Raw genomic sequence first — 15480 nt, 5'->3', positions numbered from 1 at the left:
TAAATTCATCTTAAAGTTTAGGTAAGAGATGCCTTTGAAAAGGGGGGAAAAAAAACACCTGTTAACTCTAAGAAACCTTTGAGAGAGAACTCTCTCAAAATCCGCATAGAGCTCCACTCACGGGAAATAGAAGATATTAACAGTGTGTGGCACGTCTAAAACCTCCTGTCATGGGAGAAATGCCTCTGTGTGTATGTGTGTTTAACGCAACCCCTGGGGACCCTAAAAGGAAGGGAGTCTGAAGATTCAGGACATACACCACCAGCTGCTTAACAAAATTCCGCAAATTCAATTCAACAAATGTTTAAACTAAAATGTCAAGTATTATACTAGCCTTGGACCATATACAACATTAATGAATGTTATGTTACCAAGAAATCAAATTCAGCATTCTATAAAGAAAGAGAATCAAAAACAACAAAAACACCTTACTCTTTAAAAAATAATAAGAATCTTGGGATAACCAGTCATTTAAAGTGGCTGTTTTAACAATCTTATAGCCACAAAAAGATAAAACTTTCAACCAGAAACTTCATAAACTCATTTACACTCATCTCCTCTCCCTGTAATTATTTCAATAGGCATAAAAAAACACACCATTTAAGGAATAACTATGAAAACCAGGCAGAGTAGCTTACTCTCTAACTCTATATAACATATGAATTATAAAAAATGAACAGCATGGTGACATCAATAGAGCACTACTGATCACTAAAGTACAAATAAGTTTACTTTAAGATGAAAGGTTTATGCAAACCTTTCATGATAGCTATTTTCGATACTTTACAAGTAAAGCTATGTTTTAAAGGAACTGAAATGTCATACCGCTACCCTCAAAAGTTATCCACTTTTCAGATAAAGTGTTAATGCTCTATGAAGATTTGAAATGAAATGAAGATTTATAGTTTAACAAATGAGGCGTGTGTAAGAGAACAAAGAATCATTAGGTGAACTTTATTTCATGCCAACTTAAATGCATGTAAGACTATTAGCAACCAGAATATTTAGAACACTTTCGTACTCTTTCTGTATTGTCCACTTATTTGCCAGTCTTGCTTCTTTATGTTAAAGGCAGCATGATAAAAATAGAACCAACCACATTTCACAAGGAATACCACTTTGGACTAGAGGATAATATCACCTCATTACCAACAAAAATAGAATATTTTCGGAATGCTTTTAGCCAAGTGAAAAATTCAAGTGTAAATGAAATTCAACTTCGATTCATGGAAAGTAATATGAATTGTAAAACAGAACATGCATGCTCTCTCTTCTCAGCTCTGCCAAGAACTGAAAAACCACAAGCAAGAATCAAAACTATGCATCAGTTTATCTGAAACGAGGATTGACACCCACTCCTCCCTAATAATGTTTCCGAAAGGACAAATGAGATAATTTGTGTGAAAGCTCTTTAAGATTTTTGAAGATAATAAACCCAACATATTAATAGGCGTTATCAAACCACAGTTATGAAAGACAAGACAGCACTCACTTTACATCAAAAACAAGTATAAAATTTAAATACAAAAAGCAACAAAAATAAAATTAAACCCTTTGTTCTTAAAAGGACTGCTTAAGCACACACTGGTGTCACGTGTTCATACCACGTTACTGAATCCTGCTGTAATTATAGTAATAAGAGACTTCTCGTCAATATTACAGCTTAATGCCGAACCACCCCTTCTTGGTTTCCATGTAGGAAACCATGTAAGGTTTGATCATCCCAGACGAGAAAAAGAGAAGAAATATGCGCGGGTAAGGAGTCCGTTCTCCTGAGCAATCCCAAAAAGTCAAACATAAAAATATCTTGTCCAAGATTCACGAGCCACAGTGGGTGTACTCTCCATCCTGTCAACATCATTTCCCACTATCACAATTTAAACTGAAACAGCCAGATGACTAAAGCTAAAAGGCAGTAGAAGAGAGTCAAAAATATTAAAAATATAGTTTCATACTGCCCTTGATTAATGACTCAGACGCCCCCAGGGAGTCCAAAACATAACCTCATTAACGTTTGTTTTTAAGTCCGTAACCTATGTCGAGTAACCTAAATTCTTGAATTTTTTTTCACCTAAAATTACTCTCAGGTAAAATTTAAGATGGCTGATCTTAAAGGAAAATGAAATGTTAATGTACCTAATATACTTAATACTTCACATAAGTTACTTCAGATAGAGCCATAATTAAATTTTTTCTTATTTAAAGTTAGCTAAGAGAATGGTTGCTTCAGAGGAGCAACAATTTTCAAACTAAGTTTTTCTCAACAACTCTGTAATTAGATAGTACCTTTTGTCCAAAGCCTTTTAGCTCATTAAAGACTTCCATTTTACTTTACCTAAATAAATATTTAAGTATTCCAAGCAACCACAAATGGCTTTCAAAGCCTTTTAAGAATAACTTAAGCCAGGTTATAAATACTAAAATTTAACTGAAAGGTGACCTCAAGAGAATGAAAGTTCTCCACTGGACAAGAACTTCTCCAGTTATAAACAGATAAACTAGAAAAACAACAGATAACGAGCTCAATTTAAATACAGGAAAATATTCAAAAGCCTTCAAAAGCAATTTCCTAGTCTATCCTTAACTCCACATACACAGATAAACAAAAAGATACGCAGCAATAAACTTAAGAGTAAGTTATATGTAACATTATAAAAACGAATGTGGTGGAAAACACCCCCTCAAAGGATCTCATATAAAACAAACGTTAATTCTCTTCTTCTTATGGAAAAGAATTACTACCAAAACATGCCGCTTTCCTGTTGGGTGTCCTACATTCCACTGCAGCACACGGGTAACTTCTAGGAATCTCCTCCAGCTTGGTGCAAACCTGCGCTACACGTGAAGTCCTGATAATGTTCCGGTGATGAGTGAGACCACCTTATAACAAGGCCCTTTTGTTCATCAGTAACTAAACTTCCTTGCAAAAGTTCAAGTGGACTCACTATATGGTAAATTTTGTTCTATGGCAAATGAACATCAACACAGACGTTTGCTATGTTCTTAAGCTTAAAATAAGCTCAACTTGCTATAAAATAAGCAATTAGACATCTTTATAACATCTTTATAATATCTTTATAAAGACTGTTATATCTTTATAACAATCAGGCATCTTCCTTCTAGGACACCTGCATACCAGCTTCATATTCAAGAACAGGTTGGATGCTCTGTATGGCTTCCTCATTTAATTAGTTACTTTTACAAGCATATTCACAGAAGTATATATGTATTTATACTGTGCATATAAGAAATAAAGCAAATAAGTGCAGAATGAAGCAACAATTCCTGCTTTTCATAAAGAAAGAAACAAAAAGATTAAAATGAGCACACCAGAAATTTGCGATTTACCAGAAAGATAATTTGTCACCTTTATACTGAGATAAGTTTTTTTTAAAAAACCTATATATCATCCACTTAGAACATTTTAGACACACTTGAAGAGACAATCAAGGGGAATCAAAGTTTTAAATGTCATCACTAGGACACCTAAAACCCTTCCCATGGACATTTATCATGATCAACAATTCAGTCATGAGGAAAAGAAGGGATGCAGAGCTCTTTCCATATGAAATATGTTCAATACTGCTTATTTAACATATCCTTTGCTTTATATATAGTTCCTTCAATGTAATTGGTTGGTTATAAGGGCATTTATCATTCTCATGTTAAGAAAATATTCTCATTCCAAGTGTGATTACCCTTTACTGCTTTTGTAAAATAACAGTATTTTACAAATTACATGAGCCACAGGAGAAAATGATATAGTTGTGGCTCCTACATGAAAAAAAAAAAAATCACCTATTTTCTAGACCATAAGCTTTTAAAGGCTTGTCATCCGGTTTGGGATATTATCTTCAGATACTACAAATGCTATTGTATTATGATATGGTTTTCTTTACGAGGCAAAAATCCATCAGAAATCCACTTGAATTACAGAAAAACTTCAATTAAACGTAAAGGAACTTCTCACCAGGAATGCTACCAGTCTTGCATATCTCAATGTGTGAGTAATTTCTTCATTCAAACGGACTAACTTGCTACTGGGACACGAGCTGGACCAAAAACATATTAAATTAGAAAGAATGGCTACAGATTAATGAAATTACAAGTGTGATTATTTTTCCACCACCCATACAACCTAGGCGGGGAAGTAATTTAGTACTTTAGTAAATCTGGGGAAGATTTAACTCTCCTTTTAAGACCTTTAATCTAGAAATGAAAAAAAAATGAGGAAGATTTTAGATCACCCTCAAGTCGTATTGTGATTCCTATATATCCCTATTGCAAGTCACATCGCAATGGTCAGTTCTGGCTATAAAGGTTAGAAGTAAGAAACTGAGAGAAAGAAATAGGCAAAACCACTTTTGACGCAAGAATCAAACTTACAGAGGAAACTGAAATAAAGCCAAAAAGCGCTGAGGAAACTTATCGCTAAAGAGGACCGCAGCTGCTGGGTTCCATCGAGGACTAAGTGGGCAAACGAGCAGCACCAGCTGATGCGGAGCGAGCTCCCGGGCTGGAAGGGCAACCCGCGGACAGTCAGACGGAGGGAGGGTGTTCCAGCGCATTTCTCAAGGTCATTTTCCTCTGTAGGTATCACGTGCACGTGATGTTTACCTGAAATCCCAAACTGCCTCAAACCCAACAAACCGGTGAACGGACGTCCGAAGGCAGCACTTCACTGTTAAAGCCACCACTGCTGCTTTCAGGAGTGCCTGCTCCCTGTGCTTCCTGGTGGCCCTGCCACCTGTCCCAGCTTGCTTCCCAACCTCGGAGCCCCCAAGAATGACAAAAGCTCGCGGATTTTAAAACTGCTCAATTTAGTATCACACAGATCGTACTTGAAAGCTGTAGAGAAGTAACAGAGACTCCCGAGGACCCGCGCTGACTCTCGGGGTGGCCAAACATTTCTCGGGACCTGGAAGTGCTTATTCCCCACGCGTCAAAGTGCAGGTGATCTCCTTACCTGCATAGAAACGGATGAGGCAGCCGATCTCCGAGTCCATGCCTTCCTCCTGCACCCTCCACAACTCCCCAAACCCCAGGTGGAAGAGGTAGTCATTTTGGATCTGCAACGGCTTCTCGTCCGCCTCCAGGCGCCGGGTGGTCTCTCCGTGGAGTTGCACGTACAGGGTGGGCGGTGGAGGCGCCTGCTCCGCGGTCGCCCTGTTCCCATCCTGGGTCGACGGGGGGCGGCCGAGGGCCGCTGCTGCCGCCGCCTTCTCCTCCCGAGGCCGATCGCGGGCGGCGCCGCCTGGGCCCTCGACGCCCCTCTGGGCTTTCGGCTGCGGCGGAGGCGGTGAGGCCGTCGGGGATGACGGCCGGGAGCCCGCTCCAAGCCGGGGCAGGCGGGGCTGTTCCCGAGCCCCCGTCGGGGTCCGGGCCGGGGCCGGGTCAGCCTCCAGCTCCTCGGACGACGACGAGCAGCCGCCGCCGCTGCTGTAGGGGTCCAGCCGGTCCGACACGCTCTCGGCGCTGGGGCTCAGGCTGAAGCTCTCGGTGTCGGAGGCCGGGCCCGCGGCCGCGCCGTCCAGGAGCCGCGGGGCGCCCGGCTCGCCCAGGCTGGAGTCTGAGGGCGCGGGGCTGGCGCGGGAGGCGCGGAGCGCCCACCCGTCCGGGGCGCCGGGCAGCGGCAGGTCGGCGGGAGGAGCGCGCTGCGGGCCCCCGACGGCGGCCAGTCCGCTCCTCCCGGATGGCGGCCCCGAGTCCCGCGGCTCGCCGGGCGGGAGCCGGGGACCGGCGTCGGGGTGCCCCTTGCCCAGCACCTTTACCACGCCGCCGCCCTTGTAGCCCACCTGCAGCAGGCGGGCGGCCACCTCGCCGGCTGTGGTGTCCAGCGTGCACAGCACCGGGCGCAGGTAGGTCGAGGCCATGTGGCGGTCGAAGACGTGCACGCAGCCCCGCTCGAGCTGGTGCCGCACCCAGTCCCGGTCCGACGGCTGCAGCTGCAGCATCTGCCGGTGCTTCAGGAGCAGCGTCTTCCTGTCCAGGCTCCGGGTGCACAGCGACGCCGAGGCCGAGCAGGAGGCGGAGAGGCCGGTGGCGCCGGGGGAGTGCGAGGCGGCAGCGGCGGACGACGACGAGGACGAGGACGACGAGGCGGCGGCGGCGGCGGCCGCGGACAGATTCCTCTTCAGCCGCCCTCTCCTCAGCAGCAGGGAGTTGGCGCCACCGCCGGCCCCGGGCACCGGGGCAGCTCCGCCAGCGGTGGGCTGGGGGGCGCCGCGCCTCCTCCTGCGACCCGTGCCTCCCGGCCGGCCAGGCATCGGCCCCAGATGCGCTTCGCCGGGGGCCTCTTCCCGCGCCCCGCCGCTCGGGGCTGCCGGGGTCAGCGCGGGCTCCGGGCTCCGGCCGCCCCCGACTGCCGCCGCCAGAGCCGCCGCGGCCGCAGCCACCGCTGCAGCCGCCGCCGGAGCCGAAGCTCGGTCCTCCCTGCTGGTCTCTGGGAGTCGCTGCGCCGTAGTCGCGGCGGCGGGCTCCATTGCAGTGGGGCTTCGCGCTTCCCCCCCAGCTCCGGAGACAGCGGGCAGAGAGAGAGGCGGGGAGGCGAAGGTGGGAGACGGCGGCGGCGCGGGGAGAAGGGAGAAGCCAATGGCGTTCGGCACGGCCGTTTCAGGAGATTATGTGGCAATTCGGAGCATTCCGTCGGTGTCTCGGTGTTCCATCCCGCGCGCCCGCCCGCTTGGCCGCCACCGCCCCCCCCCCTCACACACACACCCTCCCCGCCCGGGTCGCGGGCGCCGAGCGCAGGCCCCGCCCACTCCTCCGCCTCACCCGGGCGAACCCGCCGCGTAGCTGGGCTCATTGAATATTAATCACGCGCCGGCAGCGGGAAGGCGGGAGGCGGGCAGGGCGGGAGCTCCTCGGCGGGCCTCATGAATATGCATCACCTGCATGACGGCATTCCAGGCAGAAGAGGGGAGAGCAGGAGGGCGGCGGTGAGGCGGGGCTTCAGGGTAAACAAACGGGACGGCGTACGAGGGCGGGGCTGGGGGGGGAGCAGCTTCCCGGGAGGTTCCGGCGCGAGCTTCAGAGACGGGGAGGCAGAGACGGGCAGATGCGCGCGGTGCACCTTGGGAGTTGTAGTTCCAGTGCGCGGACGGGCATGTCCGAAGGAAACGTGGTGAACTACAAGCCCCAGAGATCCTTAAACTATGCCCCTCCTTGCAGCCAGCCGTGTGCCCTGGACAGTGGGTATTCTGCCCTCTGCTGTTGAACTCCGTGCCCGGGAATGTTCTTGTTCATTAACTTGTACTTAGCCCGCCCACTCCCGCTTCCCAGAAGACTCGTTTTCCCGGTTAATTGAAAGAGAGGGCTTCTAGGGACTCTAAACGGTACAAAGGTCCCCAGCCTTTGGTCTTCATCTCCACCACCCACTGAACGTGCTTAATGGAAATCGTGCAGCCCCGACCCGATCCTCCAGTTCCTACATCTAAGAAGGAAAAAGGCAAAGGGCTGAGATCTCATTTTTCCCTGTTGATCTTAAGGTTTGAAGTAACTTAACGACACAGAAAGCGATGGAAAGTAGAGGAAACGCTGGAATGGAGGAGACACGGTGGGATATGAGATGGGCTGGTCCTGTATGTTCTCTCTTAACGTCTTCCCTTGTTTTTTCTTTCAACATTCGGAAGAAGTTATATTCTACGGCTACATTGTTATTCGTGGTCTGAAAAGTTGCACTTTCTTGTCAGTTGAAACAATATTGTAGGCTAGATTAAAATAGCATACTATTTAAAAGAATTTAGTAAAATTTTTAACTGAATTACTATTCCCCCACATTGTTTTATAAATCTGGATTTTCACATTTGTGACTTTTTCAACTTCATACTATCCAGGGACTGCCTTAACTTCAATAAAGTTACTAAACTTGGGGGTGAATTGGGAGTGGGGGGTTTGAGGAAAGAGGAAGGAGAGAGAAACAGAGAAACTGGAACTTGTAGCTGAAATAACAGAAACTAGTAAGGGCAAGGAAAGTTGTACTTGGGTTATCTACACAGTTTCATTGAAGAGGAATGGAGGAAGTTACAGGACCAAAAAATATATATTTATCTTGATTCTTGAAATTCCTGAAATTGATTTTTTATATTTTTCTTTTGAAGTATTACCTCTTGGTCTCATGGAACAAATGTTTATTCCATTTCAATTCAATCAACAGCACAGAGTTACATTTTTAAAATTAGGAAGAATGCAAGTTCTCCCAAGAGACATAAGATAGTCAAGTCAATTAATTTAACAAATAATTATAAACATATTATATGCCAGGTACTCTGTTACAGCAGTTGAATAAATCAGACACTGTCTTGCCTTCACAGAGCTTATAGATTAGCAAGAAAGAGGTTCAACAAGTGAGAGGGATGTGGACGAGGGGAAAATACTGGGTGCCATGGAGGAAGCAAAAATAAAACGAGAACTGACCTAGTCTAGGGAGTCCAACAATAGAGACCTCACTTTGGATGAAATTTTCTGGAACAAATGAAGCTGAGTACTTGCTGAAGGATAAGTCTCTGAGAGAAAGTAAAGAGGCAGAGAAAGAGGTAATGATCTTGAAGATGAATTTCAGCTGCCTAATCCATATGTACCTTGAGTAGCATCTAACACAAACTATTCTAGAAATGAAAAGAACAGTATTTTAATTTAGCCCTACTTTAATAAGGTTAAAAAACAAAGACTACGTTAAATTTCAGCACTGAAACACGGACTATTTACATTTCTTTATATTTTTTAGTTCCTTAGCTGATTTCCTATAAACCTTTTAAATTTTTTCTATATTAAGAAATATAGATTCACTTCGCAGTGAAGATGGCATCGGGCAGTGGGACAAAAAACTTGGACTTCCGCCGATAGCGGGACAAAGATGAATATGAGAAGCTCGCCGAGAAGAGGCTCATGGAAGAGAGAGAAAAGAAGGATGGAAAACCAGTGCAGCCAGTCAAGCGAGAGCTTCTCCGGCATAGGGACTACAAGGTGGACCTGGAATCCAAACTTGGGAAGACAGTCGTCATTACGAAGACCACCCCACAGTCTGAGATGGGAGGATACTATTGCAATGTCTGTGACTGTGTGGTGAAAGACTCCATCAACTTCCTGGATCACATTAATGGAAAGAAACATCAGCGAAACCTGGGCATAGACATGCGTGTGGAACGTTCCACTTCGGATCAGGTGAAGAAACGTTTTGAAGTCAACAAGAAGAAGATGGAAGAGAAGCAGAAGGATTATGATTTTGAGGAAAGGATGAAGGAACTCAGAGAAGAGGAGGAAAAGGCCAAAGCCTACAAGAAAGAGAAACAGAAGGAGAAGAAAAGGAGGGCTGAGGAGGACTTGACATTTGAGGAGGAGGATGAGATGGCAGCTGTGATGGGCTTCTCTGGCTTTGGTTCCACGAAGAAGAGTGACTGAGGCTTTCTATGCTTGGCTTTTTGCCAGGCCTAACTTTGTGTGTGGGGGCATCCTCTTTTGGGAGGTACTGGGGAAAGTCCTTAAGAGTGGCAGTGGGGAGGGCTAGAGGGTGGGTGTTTGTGGTTTCCCTGTACCTTGGGAGAGAGCACAGGATGCAAAGGAATGCGCTGTGGCATCTTCCTTCAGCCTCAGTATTTCACTGGAGACAGAGGACCTCTGATCATCTGAGTTCCCAATAAAGAAAAACCACCTCTTCTGAGGCTGCTTTCCTGGAAAAAAAAAAAAAAAAAGAAATATATATTCATTCTCATATATCTGCTTTCTGGAGTTATTTTTATTTAGCTAATGTAACAAACTCAAGGGAAGTCTGTTCTAATCAGAAATTCTGTCACCATTGGCCCACTGTCCATTTGCATCCTCTCTAAGAAATCATAGCGCTGTTCTCAATAAGCTCTGAGTCTTGTTTAGTTTCACACAATCACCACGACTCTTGCCTTTTCATCCTCTAGGAGCTGTATTTACCCCTTGAAGTTATTTGTAACCAAAAAACCTCCTCCAAGCGGAAAAACTTAAAGAAAAAGCATTGCTCAGAGAATTCAGTGTACAAAGTATTGGAGTGGGGAGGGGTTGAAGAGTCTTCATACACACCTGCCAGACTTGGTATGAGGGATTACTAAATTAGGAGGAGAAAGGGAATAAATTATGTTCAAGTATCTCAACATGAAGAAAAAGGAAGTACATTCCAGCCTCAAAAAACAGTGGGTCCTTTTTTTGTGGGCGGGGGGAGAATGCAGATTATAATTTCTACACAGAGAAACTATTTCGGGCATAGTGTCTATAATCTAAAAGATGTCATATTCCATTGTATCCAAAATAATAGAAATCAGAGTTGAGGGGAGAGCAGAAGACCGAGGATCCACAGTGTGATCCATCCCTGGTTCCACCTCCAAACACCTTCAGTAAAATTACTAAACTTGGGGGTGAGAGGAGAGAGAGAAAGAAATGAGAGTTCATAAAAATAGACAGTCCCCTGAACACCAGATCAACTGGAACCTCAGAGTTTTAATAATAGACAATGATAAGAGCAATGAAACTTGTACCTGGAGTTTGCTGGTATCATGGAACATCATCCAGACCGTCCGAGCCAACCCACGCTGTACAATTTCTCTGAATAAGAAAAGGATTTCAGTTAGGGACAGATATTTTCTAGACACCCATGAAATCGCAGCTTCTCCTACTTAAAAGTAGAGTGGGGAATAGGCCACTATCTTGAAACCACATAACTCACAAATGCCCCCCATCCTTTAAAATGTTCCAAATGTACAATCTGATACCACATTTCTGACTAGCCACACTTTTAAAAGAACCACATCTTCAAATGCTAAAAGATAATCCCGAAAAGAAACAACAGATGTAAAAGTTGCAAACCCTGAGCCAACTTGTTAAAATATTTTCACAGCTAAGTATAGAAAAAGAGAACATAATTTTCAATTTACTGCCACAGTTTATTTTATGCCGTGTGATTTATAACTGACTTGCTGTGTTTTGCATCTAGGTTAATCCTGTTTGCATCCTTAGATCCAAGATAAAAGAAACCATCTTTGGAATTTTTTTTCTAATATAAGCAGTTGGGATTTTAATGGAGGCATGAATTGACAGCAGGATTGGTTTCAGTCTGAATTGTAAAGGGCTCAGCTGTGTCCAGAAATAAACTCAGAAAGATGCAATATACAATGTAATACATTCAGTTAGTACATTATGAACAAGGAATATAATTATAGTTTCACATTTCTGTATCCCTTGAGCTGCTAGCCGTTTACCATCCCTAAATTGCTCACTATTTACTCATTCATTTTTACTATGAGGGACCCATTTAGCAAATTAGTACTCTAGTGCACTAAATGGGCCCCAGGTGGCCAAACAGAATTCATATGTTCCCTGCTCACTGACAGGATGAGACCTTCTCAGCTCTCTAAGACCTCACCCCTCCCTCACAAACTTATCATCTGAACTCTCTCAAGAGCTTAGATTACCACTATCACTTTAGGTAGTCTGTTTTATAGATATGGCTTGATAACTTTTCCGATTTTAGTGCACACTTTTTTATCCTGTAATTCTTTGTCTCCTTCTCATTCCTCACATCCTGCCTCACAGAAGTAAACGAGATGTGTTTGTCATCACAACAATGAAGTATTAGACCACAAAATAGAGGCCATGTAATCCCACCACTTCCAGTAACAATATAAATTACCTGGGACATTCATTCAACAAGTATTTATTAAGCTTTTATATGCAGGCACCATTTACACTCAGTAAATAGTATAGACAAAAATACATGCCCTAAGAAAGCTTACATATAGGCATTGTCATTTTTTTTTAAGCTTTAGTTAAAATTGTCCTACTTTCTTCTTTTGTATAGAAGGTTCTTGTTTCAGGCAAATGGGATATATGAAAATCTAGCTAGGGATTTCCCTGGTGGTGCAGTGGTTAAGAATCCACCTGCCAATGCAGGGAACACAGGTTCGATCCCTGGTCCAGGAAGATCCCACATGCCGCGCAGCAACTAAGCCTGTGTGCCACAACTACTGAGCCTGTGCTCTAGAACCCGCGAGCCACAACCATTGAGCCCATGAGCCACAACTACTGAAGCCCGCGAACCTAGAGCCTGTGCTCTGCAACAAGAGAAGCTACCACAATGAGAAGCCCGCCACTGCAACGAAGAGTAGCCCCTGCTCTCCGCAACTAGAGAAAGCCCGCACTCAGCAAAGAAGACCCAACACAGCCAAAAATAAAAATTAATTAATTTTAAAACAAAAGAAAATCTAGGTATATAAATTATATATTAGGCTATAAATATTTCTTTGTTCTTTCTCTTATATGAAGTCATCATAAAATTGTTTTAAATACTGGGCTCCTATAATAATAATACATTTAAAATATATTAATTGTAAAAACTGACTTATGCCCAGCTTTTAGAAATCCATTTTGGGTTCTAACAAGTGCCTAATACCTCTTTCCATCAAGATTCATGTCTAACAGATATCCTTCCTACATCATCCCAAAGCATTTTCCCCTGAATCTTCCATGACTAAAAATAGAAAAGTATCCTCCAGATGACTCCCCTATACTTATAGTCATTAATTCAGCGTGGGAATTCTCTTTTTTGCCCCAAAATAGATTGTACGAGACACACTTAACCCCTAGAAATCCTGCTCTTTTCCCCTCTATTTCCCACCAAATCCACTGGCTGGACTCCTAGATATATTTGTTTCTTAGGGCTTCCATAACAAAGTACCATGAACTGGATGGCTCAAACAACAGAAATTTATTTTCTCAACGTCTGGAGGCTGAAGTCCAAAATCAAGGTGTTGGCAGGACCATGCTCCCTCTGAAGGCTGAGGGCTGGGTGGAGGGACCCTTTCTTGCCTGGTCCAGTTTCTGGTAGTTGCCAGCATTCCTTATCTTGGAGCTGCATTACTGCAATCTCTTCCCTCTGGTGTCTGAGATCACAAGGCCTTCTCCCTGTGTCTCTGTGTCCAAATATCCCTCTTCTTATAAGGATACCAGTCTTTGGATCAGGGCCCACTCTAATCCATTATGATCTCACCGTAACTTGATTGAATCTGCAAAGACCCTATTTCGAAATAAGGTCATATTCTGATGTTCCAGGTAGATGCCAATTTTGGGGGGACACTCCATCCAGTACACTAGATGTCTTGTATCGCTACGCAAGAGTGACAATCTGAAATTTATCAGACTTCTAGAGTTCAGGGATTAGTAAAATCTTTCCCCCCGTCCTGCCTCCCCGAAAAAACTGATGTCCAAACTAAGGTTATTTACTTTTTACTCACCCATTTAAATATTTTTTGAGTCTCTGTTTTATGTCAAGCACTATGCTAGGAATTGAGTGTATGATAGTGAATAAGACAGTTGTAAGCACCGCCCTCAAAAACATTTTAGGGCTTCCCTGGTGGCGCAGTGGTTGAGAGTCCGCCTGCCGATGCAGAGGACATGGGTTCGTGCCCTGGTCCGGGAAGATCCCACACGCCGCGGAGCGGCTGGGCCCGTGAGCCATGGCCGCTGAGCCTGCGCGTCCGGAGCCTGTGCTCCGCAACGGGAGAGGCCACAACAGTGAGAGGCCCGCGTACCGCAAAAAAAAAAAAAAAAAAAAAAAAAAAAAAAAAAAAATTTAAACTATAAATACCATAAAAATACATTTAACGCAGAAAAAGTAGGAAAGACAAATCTCAGTATAAAAGGTTCCCTTTAAATTGAACAAAATTAATTTTATGAAAAACCTTTCACTGTTTTGTTTTTCTCGCCTTACCACAGATGAAGAAAAATGCCATCTCAAGCCAGTACCACATCTCAGACTTGGCATTTGGGAATCACAGGGGTAGAGTTTGCAAAGAGGTACTATCTCCAGTGCTCCCCTGTTCTGTAGCCAGTAATGGATGGTTATGGTAAACACAGAGCTGTGACTTGCAGTAATTTTATAATGTACAACCATCTGCTGCCAGATGGATCAAAATATTACCCAAAAAATGATCACTGCACCAGTGCCATAGCATAGGTATAATCTTACCATACCTCTAGTAAAAATGGGATGCCAGGAAAATCAGGCAGAGGGGATCATGCTTAGGTAGGTATATGAAGAGTCAAATATAATGATGGTGACAATGGCAGAATAACATTCTCAGTCCTCCACACATTCCATAGTTTGAAAGATGGCTTCATGTAATATTGGGGGGAATTTAATAATATATAAGGTTGGAAGTCAGAAAGTCCTCATATGGTCCTGGTGCTATACTAACTAGTTAACTATGACCTTGGGAAGGTATTTGACCTTCAAGAAGGCTTCAGTTACTGATTTATGAAATGAAGGAGTTGAACTAGTGTCTCTAAAAAATCTTTCCCAGCTCAAAAAACTTGTGATTTTTGGCTGAAAGCAAAATTGTCTAAATTGGAATACTGGCAAATGTTTTTGTTAGTCACAAAGCAGAGGTCTTCATATTTAGATGATATTAATTTGAAATAAGAAGGCTCTCAAGGCTGCTTCTCGCCACTTAAAAGAATTTTTAATGCATTTAAATAACAGCAGGATTATTCTGACATTTAAGAAAACTGCTGGGGTTTCAGTTCTTTGAAAGATAAATTTCTCATGAATAGGAGTCAATCCACGACAACGAGATCCACAGCTTCAGATTTCCAAACTCCAGGGTCTTTATCAGTTTTCCCTTTTATGGTCACAGGTGGGTAGAAATCTCATTAGCACAAAGTAAGTTCAGCTCACAGAAGCTAGAACATCCGCCCAGTGCACCAGGAGACACAGACAGGATGCTGACAGCAGCCGCAGTTCACAATGCCAAAGCCTGGGATCAGCCCTAATGTCCATCAACTGCAAAACAGGTAAGTAAGTGGTAGCACAGTCTTACGCTGAAATACCAACACTACAACAGCAACGAATAAAATTACTACAATGCTAGGCGATATGAATGAATCTTTTTTTATTTTTGAATTTTATTTTTGTTATACAGCAGGTTCTTATTAGTCATCAATTTTATACACATCCGTGTGTACAGGTCAATCCTAATCTCCCAATTCATCACACCCCCACCACCACCACCCCCGCCGCTTTCCCCCCTTGGTGTCCATAGGTTTGTTCTCTACCTCTGTGTCTCTATTTCTCCCCTGCAAACCGGTTCATTTGTACCATTTTTCTAGGTTCCACATATATGTGTTAATATACGATATTTGTTTTTCTCTTTCTGACTTACTTCACTCTGTAGGACAGTCTCTAGATCTATCCACGTCTCAACAAATGACCCAATTTCGTTCCTTTTTATGGCTGAGTAATATTCCATTGTATATATGTACCACACCTTCTTTATCCATTCATCTGTCGATGGGCATTTAGGTTGCTTCCATGACCTGGCTATCGTAAATAGTGCTGCAATGAACATTGGGGTGCATGTGTCTTTTCGAATTATGCTTTTCTCTGGGTATATGCCCAGTAGTGGGATTGCTGGATCATATGGTAATTCTATTTTTAGTTTTTTAAGGAACCTCCATACTGTTCTC

The 15480-nt window shown here is 43.8% G+C and overlaps 2 protein-coding genes across 2 annotated transcripts in view; one reads left to right on the top strand and one right to left on the bottom strand.

The window, feature by feature from the left end:
- PHLPP1 (PH domain and leucine rich repeat protein phosphatase 1) overlaps positions 1-6697 on the bottom strand; it is a 213796-nt gene extending 207099 nt beyond the window's left edge. The window contains exon 1 of the mRNA XM_060119450.1: positions 4967-6697. Coding sequence (XP_059975433.1) covers positions 4967-6482 — 1516 coding nt within the window. The 5' untranslated portion in view covers positions 6483-6697. The remainder of the gene's footprint in view (positions 1-4966) is intronic.
- A 2093-nt stretch (positions 6698-8790) lies between these two features.
- Positions 8791-9494, top strand: LOC132503047 (zinc finger matrin-type protein 2-like). The gene has a single exon (XM_060119390.1). It carries the CDS (start codon positions 8887-8889, stop codon positions 9397-9399), a length of 513 nt encoding a protein of 170 aa, XP_059975373.1. The 5' UTR covers positions 8791-8886; the 3' UTR covers positions 9400-9494.
- The last annotated feature ends 5986 nt before the right edge of the window (positions 9495-15480 follow it).

Source organism: Mesoplodon densirostris, chromosome 15 (assembly GCF_025265405.1).
Source record: "Mesoplodon densirostris isolate mMesDen1 chromosome 15, mMesDen1 primary haplotype, whole genome shotgun sequence".
Lineage (NCBI taxonomy): Eukaryota > Metazoa > Chordata > Mammalia > Artiodactyla > Ziphiidae > Mesoplodon > Mesoplodon densirostris.
Note: the sequence above shows the minus strand (reverse complement) of the source record. Positions and strands in the feature narration are given on the sequence as shown.